The sequence below is a fragment of the Notolabrus celidotus genome, chromosome 3 (genome assembly GCF_009762535.1).
Source record: "Notolabrus celidotus isolate fNotCel1 chromosome 3, fNotCel1.pri, whole genome shotgun sequence".
In the NCBI taxonomy this organism is placed as follows: domain Eukaryota; kingdom Metazoa; phylum Chordata; class Actinopteri; order Labriformes; family Labridae; genus Notolabrus; species Notolabrus celidotus.
In genome coordinates, this window is record NC_048274.1 from 6,344,508 (window position 1) to 6,366,691 (window position 22,184).

General features: G+C 38.8%; 1 protein-coding gene across 3 annotated transcripts in view; it reads left to right on the top strand.

Moving 5' to 3' along the window:
• Window positions 1-22,184, top strand: part of LOC117810692 (protocadherin-9) — a 261,489-nt gene that overhangs the window by 177,360 nt on the left and 61,945 nt on the right. For 2 of the 3 annotated variants that reach the window (XM_034680619.1, XM_034680620.1), the window contains one exon: window positions 3,535-3,610. In XM_034680619.1, the coding sequence (XP_034536510.1) occupies window positions 3,535-3,610 (76 nt within the window). Of the gene's footprint in view, window positions 1-3,408; window positions 3,611-22,184 lie in introns of all 3 variants that reach the window. The other variant, XM_034680618.1, reaches the window with a different exon arrangement.

A 22,184-nucleotide genomic window follows, 5' to 3' on the forward strand; every position in this document is an offset into this window, starting at 1 on the left:
GAATCTCCTCTGCTTTGGTCAGAGACTGAATCAGGATCACTCAGAGCATTGAGCAAGGTTTCATTTGAGGATTCCCCCAGGTGTAACCGTGTGTGCGCTAAAAGGTAAACCAAGTCAATAATGACACATTTTTCTCTCCTGCAGAAGTAAAACAACACAAATAATCATTGATCCATTACTGCCTGTACCTGACATGTATGAGAAGGGCATCTTGTACCAAACACATGTTTCATGTGCTGCAACACAACATAAAGACATACAAATCATACAGGCAAGAGAAGCTTCACATTTATGTACCAATCTCCTCTTTTGCAGGAGGAAGGCATGCAAAGGTTAGGACTGTCACACCAGAGTCCTGGACTTATGTAACAAACATCTTCAGTCAAGATAGTGAAAAAAATCCCCGTACATTAAGTCAACAGAAGCACTTCGGTTGAGGTTGCAGATTTTTTTTTTGTTTAAATGAAAATCTAATTTCTGAAATCACTGCTGACCTTTCCTGCTTTCTATATGACACTTAATGCACGGTTAGCCTCATGTTATGAAAACATGATTGCATTAGCAAAATACTTGGCATACAATACATTAGCTGTTGCAAATCAGCTGCATATTAACATCATTTTGTGACACAAGGTTGAACAAATGTAGTAGTTTTCCATATCGGCTGCATATCCCTTTAAATCGTTTTCATTCATTAATCTTGTGTTCTTATGATCTAGAGTGAACCAAACACAAACCACTTATAGGAATTCTTCTTGAAGTAAATTGTGCACTAGTCCTAGTTCTTGTGGGACACTGATAAACTTTACTTCATAGACTCTGTTTTCAATACACAGTTGTAGTCTTAGCTGCAGAGGTGGCCACAAAGCTCTCTGTTTAGCTAGTTTGTAAGCGATGGCTAACATCCACCAGACCCTGGAGTCATGTGACCGAGGTTTTCCCGCTTTAATCACTGAATCAAGGACGCTCCTCCTCCTCTCTGCATCCATGTTGTCTTTAGGGTCCTCTGAAAACCTCTGACCTGTTGACTACAGGCCTGGCTCCACTCATCATGACGGTTTGTTGTTGTAGTTAAGTGAAATACGATCTGGTGATCGAACACAGAGTGTTTTATTCTGAAAATTACCAGATGTTTTGATTTTGTTTTGATGCCTGACTTCCTATACCGCTCCATCTGCTCTGTTGAGATTGATGCGTCGTAGAGGTCTTGTGTATCTGATAAGGATCTGCCAGATCAGAGACGCAGCCGGAACGCAACAGAGTGGATCCAGAGGAAGTTAACACATTGGCTAGGATAGAAACCTATCAGTGCTGTGACGGATCAGAGCAGAAAAGAAACAGTTAATTGAGTTCAGATAAACCGAACATCTTAAATCTTAAAGACTGCCTTCTGTCTTCTTTTACATTTGGTACATATTTTATGTCAGACTAAAGTCTCATGTTACTTCCCATCAGTAAACTTTTATTTCAGCACCAAACAGTCCCCTTTTTATATCATCTCTATTTGAAACGCCTCATCTGATCATCTGATCCTTTATAATTACTAACGGTGACATTTATCCAGATTCCTTCTGGCTTACAAGACCTTTACATTCAATTGTATTTGATTCTGCGCCTTCAGTTGTCAGTGGGGAGCATTGTTCTCATCCTTATTAAAATTTGTGGAAGTATTCTGCAATTTTTTATGGTTTTATTTCTGATAATCCCCCAAAAAGTGACAGCAAAGTAGTCAGATGGATAGTTTGGGAGTGTTTTGAGATTCCTGCAGTTTTTTTCAGAACCTTAAAAAGTTGCACTTATTAAAATCTGCCGCAGCATGTCATAAATGGAGCCATCGCCATACTTCATTGGCAAACACACACATTCATATCTGTCAGCCTTGAAATATGTGAAATATTCTCTTGTCATTTTAATCCATTCCATCTTTTGTCAGCTTAGTATCATCAGTGTCACCGCAGCACTGCAGGGCATGTAAAGGCTGACATCTTCCTCCAAGGTTGATCTGCTGACACTGTTCTTTCTTTCCTTTTCTATCTATCTATCTATCTATCTATCTATCTATCTATCTATCTATCTATCTATCTATCTATCTATCTATCTATCTATCTATCTATCTATCTATCTATCTATCTATCTATCTATCTATCTATCTATCTATCTATCTATCTATCTATCTATCTATCTATCTATCTATCTATCTGTCTATCTGATCCTCATGAAAAATAAACACGATGCATGTCAACCTCATGCCATTTTTCCATCCAGTCCCCAAGGTCTCCCGCCTGCAACACTCCTCCGTACCATCCCTCCGTTTTTTCCCTCCCTTCCTTTATTTCCTGTTCTTGTTTAATTGAATGTTGCATGCTTTTGGAGCAGTTCTAAAATATATAATGAGGTCATTTGCATTAGACTGCAGCTCGACTGACCTTTGCTTTTGCCAATAATTACTGTAAAAGCCGTCTCTGTCTGTCATCACCAAGGATGTGGCAGGGACCTCTCTGTGCTCACGAAAGGTTAGCTGGAGGCTTGTGTCTGGACTTATGAAAAAGCCGGAGGAAAATGTCATTAGAGCGCGGGGAAAAGACACTCGGAATTAACAATTGGAAATTCAATCAGGACGGCTTTAAGGACGGCATGTGTGCGTTAATGTGCGTGTGTGTGTTTCAATGCATATCTGCAACAGACGGGCCAAAGAACGTTTCCTAGGAGCGTATATGCGTTGAGAAATTCTGCTCCTCGGTGAAAGTGCAGAATTCGGGGAGAAAGGACACCCTAGGGGCAACTTCTGTTAACTCGGCAGGCCTCTTTGACTTTGCCAAACTAGCTGAAACACAAACTCAACAATCAGGCGGTTAATTTCTATGCAGCACGCCTCACAAACATGACAACATGCTGCCACAAATATCCAGAAACTCCCTGGCCTTCATTAATTATGCCTGACATTAATTACACCATGCATTTATGAAAGGCTCACAAATTTTTGCTCTCTTCACCTTGCTGGATTTCTCTTACAGTGCATGATGTGTAATCTGCATGCTGTTATTGGTTGTCATTGTGCAGTGAAACGTGACTGTATTTATGTGTGAACTCCCCTCCCCATCAATAACTCGGCCCTCGTCAAAAACAAACCACTGATTCCTCGATCATTCTCAGTTTCTCTGAAAATGAACCCTTACTCCTCAGTGCCTTATACTCTTTCCTTTTGTAAATGTAAAACATTTGACTCCATCTGACAAACTCCTAAAGCTGCTTATTTCACACTGCAGTGCCGATCAGGTCTCAGCGTGCAAAGCGGCATTCGTGAGCGTGTTGAGCTCGGAGTAAAATTGTGAAAGGAATTCAATTTGGAAAGGGGGCAGAGCAGAGCACTATAACATCAGAGGCTCTGTTTTGTGCTCTTGGTTCTAGTCGCAGCGGCGCGTCACGTTTCACCTGCCGGACGGCTCTCAGGAGAGCTGCAGTGACAGCGGTCTCGGGGACCACGAGCCTGTAGGCAGTGGCTCCCTCCTCACACAACCTCTCCCTCTGGTGCAGGCGCAGGACGACTTCTACGAGCAGGCCTCCCCCGACAAGAGGACCGAAGCTGACGGCAACTCCGATCCCAACTCTGGTGAGTTTAATATCTCACATGGCAGACATCTCCTTCGCTTTAAATGCATGCAAAGTTGCTTTCTTCAGATTTCTCTCTCTCTAATTGTGTCTTTTGTTGAAGCTTGGGGAGTTTAAAGAGCCATTGTGGTCTTTTTTTTTTTTAAAGCTGCAAAATTAGACAAAAGAAACTGAATGCATTATAATTGTCCTTTCTTTTGCACACAATATGACTCTTTCAGTTTTCCTCTAATTGTATGGAGGACACTGACGTCTGAACATGCTGTGTTTTAAAGTACAGGTTAAGGAAATTGAAGGCAACGTTTCAGATTTTCCTCGAGGGGACTGAATAAAATTCTTTGAACCGAGATAATAAATAGTCTTGAAAAACAACATCAGTCTCCATAAAGAACTCAATGTGCCAAATATCATTTAATTTAGAGTCATTTGATTGCTCGAGTAGGTTTCTAGTGGATACACGAGCAGGTCATTCATTTCTCAGTTAATCATCCAGACTTGTTCATTCCTCCCAGGAGCAAACCTGGGCCTCCCATAGGCTCCTCACCTATTTGTGAAACTCATTTGATTTATTTAGAGATGATTTCCCAGTTGGAAGTCTTGGTGCTCAGCTGAAGATGTTAACTTCCCACTATTTCTGGTGGGAATGTACATCTCCGACCCAGTTTTCTCATTTTATCATTAAGAGGTGAGGCGTGCGCGAAGATCAAGCGCATTGCCCCAAGGTCGATGCCAGCCTGCCTGCTGAGGGTGGCGCAGCCAGCATCGCATAAATGCAAGCGCTGTGAGTAAACTGTGCGAGCGTATGATCTCATACAAAGTGGAACTTAGCAGATGAACCCACAGTTGGCAGATGTAATGAGTGAGTATCATGGAGGCCCACAGACTCACTGTCTTCATAAGCGATTAGAGCTGCACATGAACTAACCATGTGCGGTTTGCACAGCTGGATAACAAGTCAAGTACCAGGGAGAGTTTGTACACTGTCTCATCTGAATGTTTGGATGCGGGAAGTGGAGATCTTCTAATACTGCAGTGAGGTAAAAAGAAAACACTTTCCAAGGCCTAGTTAAAGAGCAGAGCAACCATAGTCTGTTTAAAACTGTACATGGTCTCTTTGACGTCACACATTGGTTCCTGAAAGAATGTTTTGCGGTCCAGTGATGGCAGCCATATTGGAAATGCTGATTTATCCTAACAAAGAGGTGGATTTGAAGCCTCCTGGCAAACAATTACTGTGCCCCTTATGTAAAACCTTTAGCCTTTATATCACTTAAACTGATAGATTATTTAAAAGAAATCACAAATGAATGAAATAATTGCAGACTTATTTTTGGACATGCATCATTTTGATGTAAAAATCAGCATTTAACATTGGACCCAATGGAGAGTCCTTGGTGCGTGGAGTCAGCCTCAAGTGGACGCTTCAGGAACTGCAGTTTTTTGCATGCAGTACCACTTCGGCTTCATTTTTCAACGGCAGAGGTTACCTCTTGAACAGTGTAATCTGTGAAAATACAATGTTACCGCAGCCTTTTGCTGCACAAGAAGGAGTAAACTCTTCCTCTAGTGGAGTCTCTTGAGTCAGTGTCAACTTGGGCTGAACTCTGAAAACAATAACTCAAAAGAGTTTAACTTACCCAGCTCCTTATTCCTGCTTTAGGCTAACAAAGCTACTTTTGCTTTTACTAGCAACACACCAGGGTCCTCTGACTGAACCCCCAGAAGTGGAGCTGTGGTGTGGTCAGTGGTCAGAGATCCTGTCTTGATATGAGACAAATGCCTTGAATAAAAATAAGGTGCAAAAATACTTTGAGTCTGGCAGTGCACAAGGTTTGGGTATTGGTAATTTAACCAACCACAAACTCACTGAACTAGATACATAATAAAATATTAAAAAAACAGAGAAAACAAGAAAGAATAATACTTAAAAAAACAAATATAAAAGCTAATAAATACAAATAAATAAACGATTAAATAAATAAAAGAATGAAAGAATATTAAAACTAAAATAAATACAATACACAAAATTAATACTTTTAAGATGCCTACTATGAGACCGACTGGCATTTAATTAAATGAACATTAACTCTGTTTCATAATGTTTTTATTAACCACAATTCCTGCGTCAGCGCACCTCTTTGAAATCACATCCAACATTGGAAATGAATTTGATATGATCACAATTTTCAGCGGACACGCTTCATAATTTCATTGCAATTCTGAAAGTGTTGAGGCAATTAAGCCAACAAGAGACGACAATATTACATTACACAAAAGCTGCAATTAGACTGTTAGCAATTACTGTCCGGAGCTGTTGATGTGCACATTGGTGTCATGTCATTCAAACAATATGTTGAATTAACATCCATGCCAAATAGCTGAACATGTTAGAAAATTGTTTTGCTGTAAATGTAATGGATGGGGTAATAAAGTGAATATAAAATGTATTGACTAGAGGATGAAAGGCTTGAGGAATTTAAACAGTGGGAACTACGTCGCTTCGGACAAAAGCGTCTACTAAATGAAACTGTAGCTTGTGCAACAGTGTGATTAAGTCTCAAAGGTAATTGCGTGTAAGAAAAACTCATGCTATGAAGTAATACAAAAATGAGGCAGACACATGATCTTAATGATATTTATATATTCAGTTAACTTGCATCACGTGCTCCGCAGAGACAGACAGTCACTCTGACGCTGCATAAAACTCACTGCAAAATCAATACAGACTGTAAAAGGCATGATTCAAAGTAAAACTAAGCATTGTCTTCACACACTCCCCGGCCCTCCCACATTTCAGAAGCCCGGTTACGATTAGTGTTTCCAGAGTCACAGCTGAAGGCATCATTTTGGTGTTTAAGCATTGGCATTCAGTTTTGTTTTTGCTGTTTGCTTATCAGTAAGCTATTAACAGCGACAACAGTGGTCTTTGATCATTGACCTGCTGCTTGTCAGAATAATGATTTTATGTCCTGTCTATGAGGGATGTGTTACCTGGCGGTGGTTTTCTCAGATGTGTGAACGCAGTGGTCTCGGGTTAACTGGTTTTTGAGTAAGGCTCTGTCAGACTTAAAAAGCACTCTTTCTAACACTGCTTTTCTTACTAACTGTGCAAGATGACTCGGTCTGTTGACACAGGCAAACACTTAGTTTGAAGATTTCTGACACTATTATGTTCCAAATTGAGGTGTAAAGTGTCTCCGTGCACTATTGAAAACAAACCCATTCAGTGGAGCGTTTGAGACAGGGACCTTGACGGTGGGTGGTCTCGCCATGGCGCTTTGTTCAAGGTCTGATGATAATATTACTACCTTTATTCTGACATATTAGGACTGTTCAAAGGCCCTCTTACAGAATCAAAACTCACATGATTTATTAAATTATCATGAGGGATATTTTTTGCACAGGAATGCTGGAGAAATATGTTCATTTTTAGTCTTCGGTTGCAAGCACAGAGGGATCCTCATGGGTGGAAGATTCAAGCTGCCTTTATATGATGATGTTTAAATCAGGAAACCTACACACTGACATGTCCTCATCCATAAACATTCACATCGAATTCAGCTTTGCTGTTTGGTGATGTAAATGCAGTGAAATAAACAAAGACCATGTTGACCTTTTGCAGCACTAGAGTCAAATTCCTGGCAACTCATCTGTAGTTTTGGACAAGTACAGCGTCCACACACTCGGCCTCATTAGATCATAAACCAGAAAGTCCTTGTTTGATTCTGATCAACTTTTAATTAATGATTGATCACCTGTTAAACCAATCACATAATCTCTGGATCTGCCCTCACTGTGGGTTTTTGTTGAGGGAGTGAACTTTCTAATTATCCTCTGTGTAAAGCAGGAAAGTGGTCGGGCTTCTGCGTAGGTTGTGGCTTTCATCTGAACCAAAGAAACACACACCGTGGGAGTTATGAAAGTCTGATGTCTAACACCATTTTTTTTATCATAATGCAGTAAAGCATAAATACATCTTTTATATTTCTTTGTAACTTGAATACATCCCTAAAGCTTTACCACAATAAAAGAAATTGAAGTTCGTAAACAAAACAACACAAGGAGCAAAAACACTTGAACACGAGGGTGGAGGAAATAACAATAACAGATGGATTGCGATCGGGGACGGCAGCTTCAGTCGTGTTGTTTCACCAAAGGGGGAAAGAAACTTGAGAGCAATACATGAGCGAGGAGTGTGGAAGCAAAGAGAAAGACCTTGAAGAACCCAGTTTCACTGTAAAGATTGATTTGAAGAGTGTTTTCAAAGAGGATTTTTTACAAAATCTTTTAAAATTTTTACACACAATTCCCCAAAGAACACTCACAAGAAAGTGCACGAGCAGGGCTAATAAGAGCTTCTCAATGCTCGCTCTCCACGGCGCTGAGAGGACAGACTAATTGAAAGTGAGCTATTGTGTTTAATTCTTCATCAAACATGTCAGATATTTCAAATATATACATTTTTGCAGCGCAAACAATCAAATGACAGTAAATACAATCAATGGGCTTCGAATACCAGCATCGAGGAAATGGAATCCATCTTACTTTCAGAAGTCACAACCTCCAGTCTGGGAACTTTCAAAGAGTCAGATTGGTGAAGACTTCAGAAACTATTCTTTAAAATACTTTGACTTAAATTGATAACTGTAAAAATCCCTATCAATAAGAGAAAACAGAATCAATGAAGGGATAGATAAATAGATGATAGTATGAGTAACATCTCAGCTTTTTTGGAATTATGGGTACAAATATGTTGACTTAAAGTCAAAGAAGCCTCAACAACAATAAAGTAAACAATGATACATAGATAGGAAGACTGATGCATGAATAAAATTATGCATTCATTAGTTTTTCATGTTGCTGTCACATTGGGGGGAAAATGGAGGAGGACCCATGTGCAGAATAGCATTTAATAACAAAACAAAAAGACAATTTAACAAATAAATCCAACCACTTAATCTAATCCATCCAGAGAACACAAAGAAACACGCGGAGTAAGCAATGCAAGGAGAAGACAAGGAAGATGTAATCATCCAACACAGGAGAGAGGAAACAGAGAAACTAAATACACAGTGAGGACACAGGTGAAGCTAACGAGAGCAATCCAAAGGGAGGGAAACACTCAAGATTTGGAAGTAAAACTAAACTGGAAACACAGGGATTAGGAACTACAAAGTAACATGGATTGCTAATAACAAGAGGAAATGGAAGTGGTCTAGCGGTCCAAGTGCGCTCCATGTACAGAGGTTATGTTCCTCGTAGCAGAGGTTGCCGGTTGATTCCAAGCTATTACCATTTGCTGCACGTCTTCCCCACTCCCTGCTCCCTACATTTCCTGTCTCTCTTCAGTTGTCCAATCAATAAAGGCCAAAAGTCCCAAAATATAAAAATACAACAAGAAGAAGACAAAGGATCACTTATAACCAAAACAGAAAACAGACAGGGAGGAAACAAGACATGAAACAAAAGGTAATCTACATCATGAAACAGGAAAACAAAGACGGATCAAACAGAGGGGAGAATCAAAAACTAAACAAGATCAACCCATGATAGGATCTGTGCAAAGTCATCAATCAGTTCATCCCTAAAAGAAAATGATTTAAAATGACTGTAACAAAGGAAGTCACATTTTTCTATTAAAAAGACTAATATACTGTGATAGATGTTATGTTAGCCTGTGCACCACTGGAATGACAAAACCTCATCCTCCACTGCTCCTCTCCTCCCACTGAGGCTCACAGCCCGTCACCAAGAAACCAAACTGTTCAGGAAGTAACCTGCAGGTCACCACAGGGCAACTCCTGTTCACTGTTGCAACACTGCATGTTATATAAAGGTGTCTCTTGGTGCATTGCTGTTGTAAGATTTGCTCTGTGAATTTGGAAAAAGCCAAATATGCAAAGATATTGAATATCTATCTTTCCTTGCAGTAGTAATTGAAAACAGGAAAATGCAGAGATTTAAAAGTTAGATTTATGCCTCCGGAAAGAAGCTTCAATAACCTTCATGCTTCATCATAGTTGACTCTTATTTCAGCCTGAAATTGAAGCTGCTATTTTTATCAGGTAATACTATTAAAAGACAAATCAAATAAACCATAAAGAGGAAAGTAATAGTCACTTACTTTAATATCTTTGAGGACCGCTGCATGTCCCTCTGCAATTATAGAGTGAAGTCATCCCAGACTGTTTCTGCAGAAAGAACTCATAATGAAAGAAATAAACAGCCCGGCCACATACCCACCAAATGAAAACATTCAGTATGAGACAAAACACGGGCAATCAGTTACATCTCCGAGAAATAAACGATAAATCAAAGTGATTACTGGAACACGGAGGTCTGTCGGAGTTCCTTCTTTTGCATGGATGAGAGTCCAGGACCCTTAAAGCGGCAGAAATATTACATGACAGACGAGGGAATAAACAGAGGAGAGCGAAGTCATGTTTAGCTATAAAACATTCAAAACTACCATTATTGACTTAAGTGCTATATGAATGATTTAAAAATGTTGCAGACAAGAGAAACAGAGCGGTAAGATAAAAAAAGATCACTTGCACAATCACGCATACACAAGTAAACACACTCCGAAAGTCAAAGCCAAGTCCAAATGGACTGTGAGATGAAATTTGAATGAGCTGCTGGAGTGTGAGACGGATGTAATGAGGTGGTGTTTGTCTTGTCTGGCAACACGATTAAACTTCAAATCAAAAGTATGAAGCAAGCGAGAGCCCCGTGTCTGATGACCGGAGAGATGTAGAAGTCAAAGTGGATCAAAATAAAGAAGAATGAAATATATGAGCCTTGTAAATAAAAACGGAGGGACGCTTAGACGAGGGACGAGGTTTCTAATATGTGCCAATTGGGTCAAGTTTACATCCTGTTCAGGTTTAGAATCTTATGGATAGAAGACACAACACAGAACTGTTTCCTTAAATAACATAACACTAGATCAATTCATAAAAAAACATGTCACAAAATTAAAGAAACAATGCATGAAAGTTGCTTTTATTTACTTATCAACAAGCCTATAAAATCTGACACAGAAAGTGGTGGTATGCGATCCAGTGTCCCATGCAGAGCAGAAGAAAAACAGCTGCAATAAACTGACAAGAAAGTAAAAATGGTGTCACCCATAAGTGTTTTTATCAGTATGGTTAAAACATGCAGAACATGTGCAGCACAAGAAGGAAAACATCTTCAAGTTTTATTTGAAGTCACCTGAAATGTCGACATTGCAATGGAGATGTTTTTAGGAAATATCAAGAAGCAGTGGCCGCAGCTAGCATCAGAACAAATAAAACATTGAAGGCTGTAGTGCAGATTAGAAAACTGCAGAAAGTTTATCAGAGATAACCCAAAACTAAAGCAGTTATTGAGATAATCCCTGAATTTATGTCACAGCTTTTTCTGAGGTAGGAGTCCAATGTTCTCAGCAGTTAACACAGTATTTGGGACAGCATCCCAAGTCGCTGCTACTATGCTGCTAGACGCATCCCCGAGTATGCATGGTTTGACGGCCAAGTGCTGGATGTAGACTTTAACATGAGAAAGACATTATTGCAGCACAGGAGAGGGAAGGTTCACAGTGAAAACACAAATGGCAACCGAAGAGTCAGAACTGTTTTCAGTTTTTCGTGTATAAACAATAGAGATGTCAGTTAGAATCAGTTAGTGTAGAATATTCATAAAAATGAATCTTTGAGCACTAAATCTTTGCCACTCTTACCCTCAAGCATGCATAGACACATTTCAAAATACAAAAATGTTAAAAAAATATCAGTAATCTTTTTAATATTTGCCTTCAAGAGAGAGAAGTTATTGGTTACAGTATCAGCTGAAAAAAAAATCAATATTGTGCATCTCTGTTTATCAAGAGGTTGTTATTCTTTTTCAGGCAGTATTGTTTATTTTTATTGCATATTTTTAAATATATATTTTTTCTATTTTCTATTTCAGATTTTTTATGTTTTAACATTTTGTCTTTTGTTGTTTTTAATTTAATTTAATGTATTCCTTAATTTGTTTTCCTCACATTTCTCTTTTAGTGTCTTTAATTTTCTTTCTTATTTGTAAAGCACTTTGTGACCCGGTTTTGAAAAGTGCTTCATAAATAAAGATGAAGATAATAATAATTATTATTATTATTATTATTATTATTATTATTATTATTATTATTATTATTATTATTATTGGTGCAGGAGTTTACCTGGCTGCACAATGACTACTGCAACTTAGACAGCAGTAAGTGGCAGAGATTCTGAATGCTGGACAGTAATAAATTCAAAGGCATCAGAAGCTGCAGTATGTTCAGTCTCAAACACCAAAGCCTGTGTGTTTGTTTGTGTTTTGAGATATTGAAAATTATTAAAGGAAATTGATGTCAGATGCTCTACACACCCCTTGGCCAAAGCATTTTATTTACAGGTGATGGAATATACTCTCAGAGTCATACCTAGCTTCCTGACAAGAAATGTCATTACCTTCATAACAACATACGGACCGGGCTTCTGCTGTCGAGTTTGAAAGAATGGAAATTGTATCATTTGAAGAAGTTCAGAAGTCAGAGTGAGTTTGTCTTTTAACTTTAGAGACTTTATAGAACTTCACTTCCTCTTTGATGAACAGCACATCTGTTTATTTATGCTCTGCGTTCCTTACATATCACACTCCTTTGTCTTTGAATGTCCTTTTTCTGTCACTGAGATTTAGACTCGTGCACTATAATTAAATATGCTTTTAGAACAGAGTGCTGGGTTTGTAGAAGATACAGCCTTTTGTCATCTCTATATTCCAAACATAGCCTGTATACCTAACATCAATACCAGTGTTGCTGCATGTCACGAGCTGTGATAGGACAATTATCACCATCATTGAGTACAAATGGAGGGGAGGAGAAGTCCTTTTTACACAGTTTTTAAACTATCAAAAACTATTTTCGAAAGTCGGGATGTGACATGTAATGTTTGTTCTCACCAGTCGACTCCAGGGCCTTTGTTTTATATGACACTGATATGAGAAAGAAAATGAGAAACATGGTAATCAAGTCAAAGCTGAGTACCATATTGAGCTTTAATGTAAGAATGACAGACAATGTGTATCCATTCATGCATCTGTCCAAGAGACACTCCTCAGAAGAACCGGCCCCTAACCTTTTTAAGCACCATCAATTTCCTGATTCATTGTTGTGGTTGGTCTAGTTCTTCCCTATCATATTGATCCAAAACACACTTTATAATGCATTTTACACAGCCTTTTACTGCTTTCGAGTTAGTCAGGCTCCGTTTCAGCCTCAACAGTTAATTGCATTAATTCCTTTTCCAATTAATGACAGAGGAATGCATTAGCTACTCCCTGAATTCAAATAATCATCACAAGCTGAAAAAGAAAACGACCTGTGGGATTCCTCAGTGCACACCAAAGGACTGTGACCCTGCAGAGCTCATCAAAGGGTTAAATGTTTGTTTCCCCTCATCCTGTTACACACACACCTTTTCTTTACAATTTACTTAACATAGAGTCCCTGAAGTCCAACAAAGGTGATCATTTTTATCTTGCACACACCAGATATGATCTTGTGCCCACAAGAAAATGTACTTGTGCACACAAGATAAGAGGATGTTTGGGAATGTGTACATTGTCTCTAGCTACGTGTGATAAAAGATTCACTTTCAGCTCCAACACACTGTTTGTATTGATAACAACAGAAGCATTAGATCTATCACAGCATCCTTCGTAGGAGTAATATGCTTAAGAAGATACTTGAACACAGGAGGTAATAAATTAGCTAACTGTGGGAGAGCGTTTCAGCAACTCAAGGATGAATGATGAGGCTATGGAGCTGCAATAATTCTACAGCAAATCAGTATCCTTATCTTATTTTGTTGTTATGAGTGATGGACAGTGTTGAGTAGCCTATGTATTGTTTTAAATGCTAGTATGTCTTTTTTACCCGCAGATGAAAATTAGCTTAGCTAACTCTGGCTTGACAGTTTTTCTTTTGCATGGCCCCTGTTAAATAAACTAATAAATACAATAGATTTTAATTAATATAATGTATGTATATATGTATTATATGTCTTCTTCTTCTTCTTCTTCTTCTTCTCTTCTTCTTCTTCTTCTTCTTCTTCTTCTTCTTATTCTTCTCTTCTTCTTCTTCTTCTTCTTCTTCTTCTTCTTCTTCTTCTTCTTCTCTTCTTCTTTCTTTCTTCTTCTTCTTCTTCTTCTTCTTCTTCTTCTTCTTCTTCTTCTTCTTCTTCTTCTTCTTCTTCTTCTTCTTCTTCTTCTTCTTCTTCTTCTTCTTCTTCTTCTTCTTCTTCTTCTTCTTCTTCTTCTTCTTCTTCTTCTTCTTCTTCTTCTTCTTCCTCTTCTTCTTATTGTTATACTAGATTAAAATTCTTGTCAAACTCCATACTGTTTCAATTCTGAATAATATAAATAATAATAACATAACAATAATAATAATAATAATAACATAACGATAATAATAATAGTAATAATATATGTAAATACATTTTTGTGTATTTCTTGTTTTTTTGTGAAGCTAAAAGCACTTTAGAGAAGAAAAATGCATCAAAAACTGTATTCACACCATCAAAAGAGCTACAAACTGGCAAATGATGGCAAGTGGGATCATTACCACTTCTGTATTTGCACCAGAGGATAATATACAAGTTGGTACACAAACCGGATCAACTACAAAATACTTCTCCTCACCTTTAAATCCATACACAACCTCGCCCCTCCATATCTCTCTGACCTCCTCCATACTGCCACACCCGTCCGCACCCTCAGATCCTCCTCCTCCATCCACCTCACTGTCCCCCCTGCTCGCCTTGTTACCATGGGGAGCAGAGCCTTCAGCCGCTCTGCTCCCCAGCTCTGGAACTCTCTCCCACCTGACCTCCGCAACACTGACTCACTCCCGCATTTTAAATCCAAACTCAAAACTCATCTGTTTAAACTGTCTTACTCCATCTGACCACAACTCCTCTGTCCATTCACTTAAAACTTTTTAAATTGTGTTTTATTTACTGTTTGTTATTTAAACTCTGTTTGCTTTTAATGTTGTAAGGTGACCTTGAGTGCCAAGAAAGGCGCCTATAAATAAAATGCATTATTATTATTATTATGACGGGTGTGCACAAGATAGAAATCCTAATGTCATCAAGTTACAAAACTTAAACATAAAATAAATAAATATGCTCCTTCTTATGTAACCTTGCAGCTATGAGCTTGATTCTAAAGTTTATAACACCTACTATTGACAAACAGACTAAACTGTGCAGTTAATTAAATATAATTATAAATATTAAACTTTAATATTTATGTGAGTAAATATACAGACTAATTACAAAGTCTATGCGTCCATTCTTCTGCAGGTGCCGCTGAAGTGTCGGGGTTAACTAATAATCACAAAGAAACAAAAAACATATTCAGTGGAATATTAAATATTTTCTGCAATTAACACTTAAGAGCTGTGAAGCAGTTGTCAGCAGTTGTTGTATACGTTTTAGTGCTGGGGATTCAGCAGGCAAATAATGTGAGGTGTTTAATCTTCAGGGGAGAATCAGTCTCCCACTCATCATAATTAAATCACAGTTAAGGTGAATCAGAGGTGAGTCAGAACACGGCACCTCCACACCTCCTTTAGTTTCAAATCACAGCAGGGAAATGGTTGTTTTCATGTTGTTTATTTGTTTCTATACCTCTGTTATCTGCAGGGAGTCATGTACTGCAACATCTTTAATACCCTGAGGAAACTTAATATATATCTATAGAAGCAAAATTCTCTTTCTCCTGTTCGTTTGTTGGAACGTCTGAAGGATTGGCCCAAAAAACAAACAAAAAACTAAATGCTGAGCACGGCCATTTTTTTCTTTCACTCCCCTCCATAGACTGCAGAATGGATGCACGTTGAAACACCATATGTTCACTGACAGTGTTGATTGTGTGGCTATTTCAAAGCTCTGAATGGAGATGAACATACATGTCTCTGTTAAAGGACTTAGTCCAGGTACTCCAGCACGAGTTGAACCGTCGGAGAGATGTTTGAAGTTGAGTGATGTCAACAGAAACATGCTTCACCAAAAGGCTTGTTTGCACTATTTATGCACAGAAGCACACCCAACTGACAGGAACAGAGCAGAAAGCACATGGCAGGAGGGGGTGAGTGGACAAGGTGCTTGTTGAGATAGCACAATGTGACTGGGAGTTGGGTAGCTGTTAAGGGGCTTGGTGGAGAGGGACAAAATGCTCAGAAGCAGGACTGTTATGTTCTCTAGCATGAAAATGGAACCACTTTAGCCATTAATCATTGATGGACAGGAGATGATGGATGACTCCCTTGTTGTGGTGCTCTCCTCCAACCCTTCCTGCTTTGTCTCAAACATCAAAGTCCCAATGTCTCTTGTTGACGCGACTTTGCCAAGAATTCAAATCAAAATACAAATAACCCCAAAAAGTGTGGTTTTTTTGGGCACAAAATATGTATCTAAATGCCGGAACGCTGTGAAATATCACCATTTCACTGGTGTTAACAACTAACACATGTCTAGCCATTTGGACAAGGTAAATCATGTTTTTTTTTTCCATATTTTTTAACGGCAACTTGGCTATTTATTTCAGCACAATATTTAGAAAATATGCTGCAGGCGATCACAGTGCCATGTTTTTATGAGTGCTAATGCCAAATTTGGGCTGTTATATTTCCCTGGCGCCCTAATTGTCTCTCCATGGCAAAGAAGATTGGCAGCCTCTTCACTGTATTTACCTTTGGGCCACCAGGCTTGCCGTCATGGGAAATGCTGGAATACTGCGCTACATAAAACAGGAACTAATTTCACTTTGCAGTTTACTGTACAACTTTACTTTGCCGCTCCACTCTTCAGGGAAGAACATTTGTGTGCTAAGTAGTTTTTCTGTAAGCCTGGAAAAACAATCATCTGATTTAACTGCTACATAAAAGAGTCACCTCGGCACTGTAGGAAGACGCACTAGCAGGTGTTCACAACATGTTTGGGATTGTCTGACTTTTACAGGACATAAATTCAACGTACAGCTTATCCCACAGATTTTGTTTTATTCATGGCAGTTTTAAAGCTAAAGGAAACTGAAAATATCTTACAGAAGTTCATATTTTTACATTTAAAGGGTTGATTTTGAAGTTTTTTTTTGTTATTTTGACTTTGTAGTTATCCTGCTATTTAAATGTGTTGATATTTATGATACATCTATATCTATCTCACACTGCAAGCCTCATTTCTCATAGCACAGACACTTGTTGTTAAACTGACCGTTTCTGTGTTTGGGTTCCTTGGTCCAACTTGAAATCGTGTTATCAGGTTTGGTGGGTGTATGCAGGTTGTTTACTTTCCCTCAGGGTTTTTTTTTCTAACCTCTTGAAGCACTTTAGAGCTGCGTTTTTGTATGCCCCCTTATAGATTAACCCATGCACACAGACAAGGACAGGAGCAAACACATTCATGTCAGATATTTCACATGTCTGATGATGTTTTGTGCAGAAAAATGCAGAAAAGACTGCAAGCGTGTTCACATGATGTAAACCATGCTTAAGTTCAAACACCATCCTTAATAATTAATGATTTACACAGGGGTGTTCATGTCTTTGTCTTGTCTGGGTTGAATTTCTGTAAAGCTCTTTATTCAGGTATATCACAGGCTTCTGTTCACCACCTTCACTTGGCTCAAAATGCTGCAGCCCGATTGATCTCAGGTTCAAGAAAATCAGATCACATAACTCCAATTCTGGCTTCTTTGTATCGACTTCCGGTCCATTTAAAATTTGTATTGATAACTTTTAAAGCTCTACATGATCAGACTCCTCAGTATATCATCAACCTTCTTATGAGCCCATCCTCTCAGATCACCTGTATGGGTTTGCTGGTTGTTCCCAGAGCCTGGTTGAAGACTAAGGGCTTTCAGGCTTGTGCAGTCCAGGCTCCTAAACTCTTGAATGGCCTACCTGCTGAAATCAAGCATGCTACATCTGTTTCTTATTTTAAATCTCTTCTTTAAAAAATATTTTTAAAAGGCTTTTATGACTTTGTGAATATGTTCCTCTGCTGTTGATGGGTTGTTATGAATTCTAGAATTTTTAAGTATTTTTTTCTTTTTTGTATTTCTTGTTTTTTTTGTGAAGCATTTTATAACTTTATTAAGAGAATTGCTATAAATAATAAATATTATTATTATTAATAACATAATGTATATTACCATTATTTATTGCGATTATTTCTTATCATTATTATTATTATTATTATTATTATTATTAATAATATTATTATTATTATTATTTTTATTATTATTATTATTATTATTATTATTATTATTATTATTATTAGTAGTAGTAGTAGTAGTACTATAAATATTCTTATAATTGGTTGTAAAATACTACTACTACTACAACTCCTACTACTACGAATAATAATAATAATAATAATAATAATAATAATAATAATAATAATAATATTAATAATATTAATAATATTAATAATATTAATAATATTAATAATGTCATGTTATTATTATTATAATTTTATTATATCCTGTTATTATAATTATTGTTGTTATTATTATTATTATTATTATTATTATTATTATTATTATTATTATAGTTGTTGTTGTTGTTATCAGTAGAAGTATTATTATAAATTATCTTATTATTGGTTGTATAATAATACTGCTACTACTACTACTAATTATTATGATGATGATGATGATGATGATGATGATGATGATGATTACTATTATTACTATTATTCTTATTTAAAAAGAAAATCTGATTAAGTGTTTTATAAGAAGCAAATGCACCCAGCTCAGTTGTTAACCATCACAGATATAATCATCTCTGTGTCTAACACAGGATGAAAAGTTCACTTTTATGTCTCTTCTTGATAACTCCACATTCATAGAGGTGAGTTTTCTTTGTAGTGGATACTGTACTGATCCCACTTTAGATGTGAGAGAGACTGCAGTGATAACAAGCGATCATTGTGGGGGGGAGAAACATCCAAAAGCCTTTAGAAACTTCTCAAAGCACCTCTCTGCTGCCTGTCCATCTGCTCAGTATGTTCCAGCCACGCCTTTGCCAAAATATGGCTGAATACACAGCGTTAGTAATTTTCACAGTCAGCTGCGTTGGTGTATTTAGCATTTATGGGACATTTGCAGAAAACAGGCACAAAAAATAAATATTTTTGCTTAAAACTGTAGGAAAAAATTCTGTTCTCAGTTCTAATGAATACTGTCGAGTATGTCAACAAAGAGAGATGCTGAAAATGTTGAGGGTTAAAGGCGTACAGAGGAGGAAATGAAGCCAATGAGAGGGGGCTGCTCGGTGGGTTGGCTTGGATTATATGAGCTGAGAGTGCGTACATTTACTCGTGGGCACAGTCACTCAAATTCTGCATTCAGTACAAGCTTTCAAACATTATGTGACCAGTTGTTGGAATGCAGGCTGTGACTTAGGACACTTGTGACTTTGCTCGGCCAAAACGCAGACTGCAGCACTTGGATGAGCTGCAGGGGTAGAAGAAAGCGTGTTAGTGCCACGGCCAAGAGCATGTGGCAGTAATCATGACATGAGGCTGTGGCCATGATGGTCCTCGTGTAACTCAGTGGAGAGCAGCTATCTTGATGCCTATAGCAAACAGGGACAAGTTCAAAAGCTGGTGCACCTCATGGAGCAGTATGAAGCAGATGTGAGATAGGACGATCTGCAGCTCATTGCTGTTCGTGTGATTAAACTTCAACACTTTGGCAATACTGAGTGTCGCCTGCATCACACCGTCATCTCTGCATGTTTAAATGTATAATTTGATTTTAGAAATACAGATGATGACCTACAAATTTAGCTATGAGCTCACACGATGCACATTTTTTCTGCAAAGTATGTTCTCTAAATGTATAAGTGTAACACTGTGATCAGTAAGCCTCAAAATAGCGAGAAAACACTACAAAGGCTGTGGTTTCTCAAACTCAATGAAACTGTCTGATGCTTGAGAAACACTGAAAGCAATCTATTAAAGAGGTATTTGGGTGATTTCACAACCAAAGAGCAGTGAAACCTGAAATTGTGGAGCAACTTTTAGTGCAGGAAACCACAGCACGTATGTTTTACATGCACCTCCTCACAATGTCCAGGATTCAGACACGAGTCTGACTTGAGTTCTGATTTTTAGGACTCGTGACTCGACTTCAACTTGGAAGATGGAGAGAAGGATTCTGACTTATTCATTGATGAAGTGTGCATGTACGTTCACGTGCCATTAAAGCAAGCAAGAGCAGAGCAACATGTTTGACTTGTGAAAGAACCTCAAGGAGAAGACAACCTCAAAATTTAACATAAGTGCATGCCAAAGTTACTTGGACTGTTGATTACATTGCTATAAGCAAGTTAATGGTAATGCTAGTTCAGCTAGAGACTCAACCACTAGGTCCGAAGCTTGGATTGATAGCAGGTGGACGGGGAGGTACTTTTGAGTTCATTAGTGATCCAACAGCAGCAGAATCAATGACTGCATCTCCATGTTACGTGTAGCTCTGTAGCTTGATGGATCATTTAAATATGCAGACAGGATCAGACAGAATCTGATGTTGATACAGTCGATAGATTGGAGTGAAAGCGCCACCCTCTCCTTGTTGTAAATACTGCTCAGGATGAGGACTGACTCACACGTGACTTCCACCATATCTGTGTCCGGTCTGTCTCTGATCCTCTGTAGTCTGGCTCCGTGCTGTCGTCTGTTTTTCGAACGCAGCACGGAGCAGGACAGCCGGTCAGCTGGAGTCATGTAATCAAGGATTCTCCTCCTTCTCTCCTCATCCATGTTGTCTTTGTGGTCCTCTAAATACCTCTGACATGTTGACTCCGGGCCTGGCTCCGCTCATCATGACGGTTTGTTGTTGTAGTTAAGTGAAATACGATCTGGTGATAACACAGAGTGTTTTATTCTGAAAATTAACCGGATGTTTTAATTTTGTTTTGGTGCCTGACTTCCTGTCCCGCTCCATCTGCTCTGTTGATTGATGCGTCGTGCCCCTGCATCCGCCAAAAATAGAAGTCTTGCATATCTGATCTGTTGCGTTCTGACGTTCAGAGATGCAGCCGAAACACAACAGAGCGGATCCAGTGGAAGTTAACACATTGACTAGAACAGAAACCTATGAGATCCGGTGCCATGACGGATCACAGACGGACCACACGCTGATCTGGTGGAATTTGGCCACCAGAATTGGACTCAGATTCTCCTCTGGTAACTTGGCTCCGACTTGAACACTGAGGACTCAAGACTCAACTTGGACTGAACATTTGTAGCTGCCCAGTCCCAAAATGCCTCTTTCATAAAAATATAAATGGACCAAATTTAATAACAAAGCAGTAAAACATCTTATCATATGGTGCATCCTGAGCCACAGGTTGAGCTGCTGCTGACACGCTCCACATCTTTAACTGTCCTCAGGCTATCAAGCATGTGTGTCAATTGCAACCATAAAACATATGTTGCAACCATATTTCCAGCACTTAAACTGTCTTGTTCTATTATTGCATATTTAAGCTCAAAAATGTGATTACATGAAGCCTTTGATAAACGCTTTATTGCCAAAATTAGGACAATTTGAAAGCATTTTCTCAATTGACTAAGAGTAACAGACTCGTCCAGTGAAACACTGAACTCTGTGCCAGCAGCTTTGTTGTTTCTGTACTACAGATGCCCAGCAATTGACTATTCAGGATAAACAAATACCAGGCTGTCACTCAGTCTGGCAGCCATCCGACCACCTCAGTCACAGACAGCTAGTGATGCCAGTGAGATGGTGGGATGCCAAAACAGTAGATGGATGTCACAGATCTTTTGACTGGAGCGCCATGCTGCACTGATAGACCTCGGGTACCTGTTTGCATATCCTTTGACTGTATATCAAAGTGATGGATCAGTATGGAGTCTCTTATACCACCATTGTCAAGGTTTTCCTGTCCGGGAGATGCGATCTATCATAAAAGTTTAGTTTTCTTTCGCCAAAAGCAGCGTGAGACAGCCAGTCTGTCCCCTGCCAGCTCTGCTCCCTCTCTTAAGAGAAATTTAAGGGGAGGATCTGTGCATATATGCAGTTTTAACTCCCCTTAAACCCTCTCCTGCTGTATACGAAGAAGTGTGTGTTTGTGTTGGCGTGTTCCCTCTGATACCTAAATCCCATTGTGTGAAGAGGGAAGGAGCAGGGTAGAGTAGCGCGAGGGCCCCTGACCAAGCCTGTGGGTGGGTGGCATGGATTCATAAATCAGGGAGCAGTGTTAATCTCTCTCAGGTATTGGAAAGCCAGCCCTCAGTAAATATGTTGCCCCAGGATAGAATGGGGTTTAAAGGATTTCTGTCTCCAAAGAGAAATTAGGCAGGAGCTTCAGAAGTGAGCTAAATGGAAGTGCTTGCTGGAGCATACAGAGAGAGCAGGGTGCTGCTGTCAGCTAGTAAACATCGTCTCAGACTAGCCTCCGTCATTATCACGGCAGTCGGTGCCAACAGCGAGGGTGAGCAGACGGGTGGGCTGATGAAGAGCGT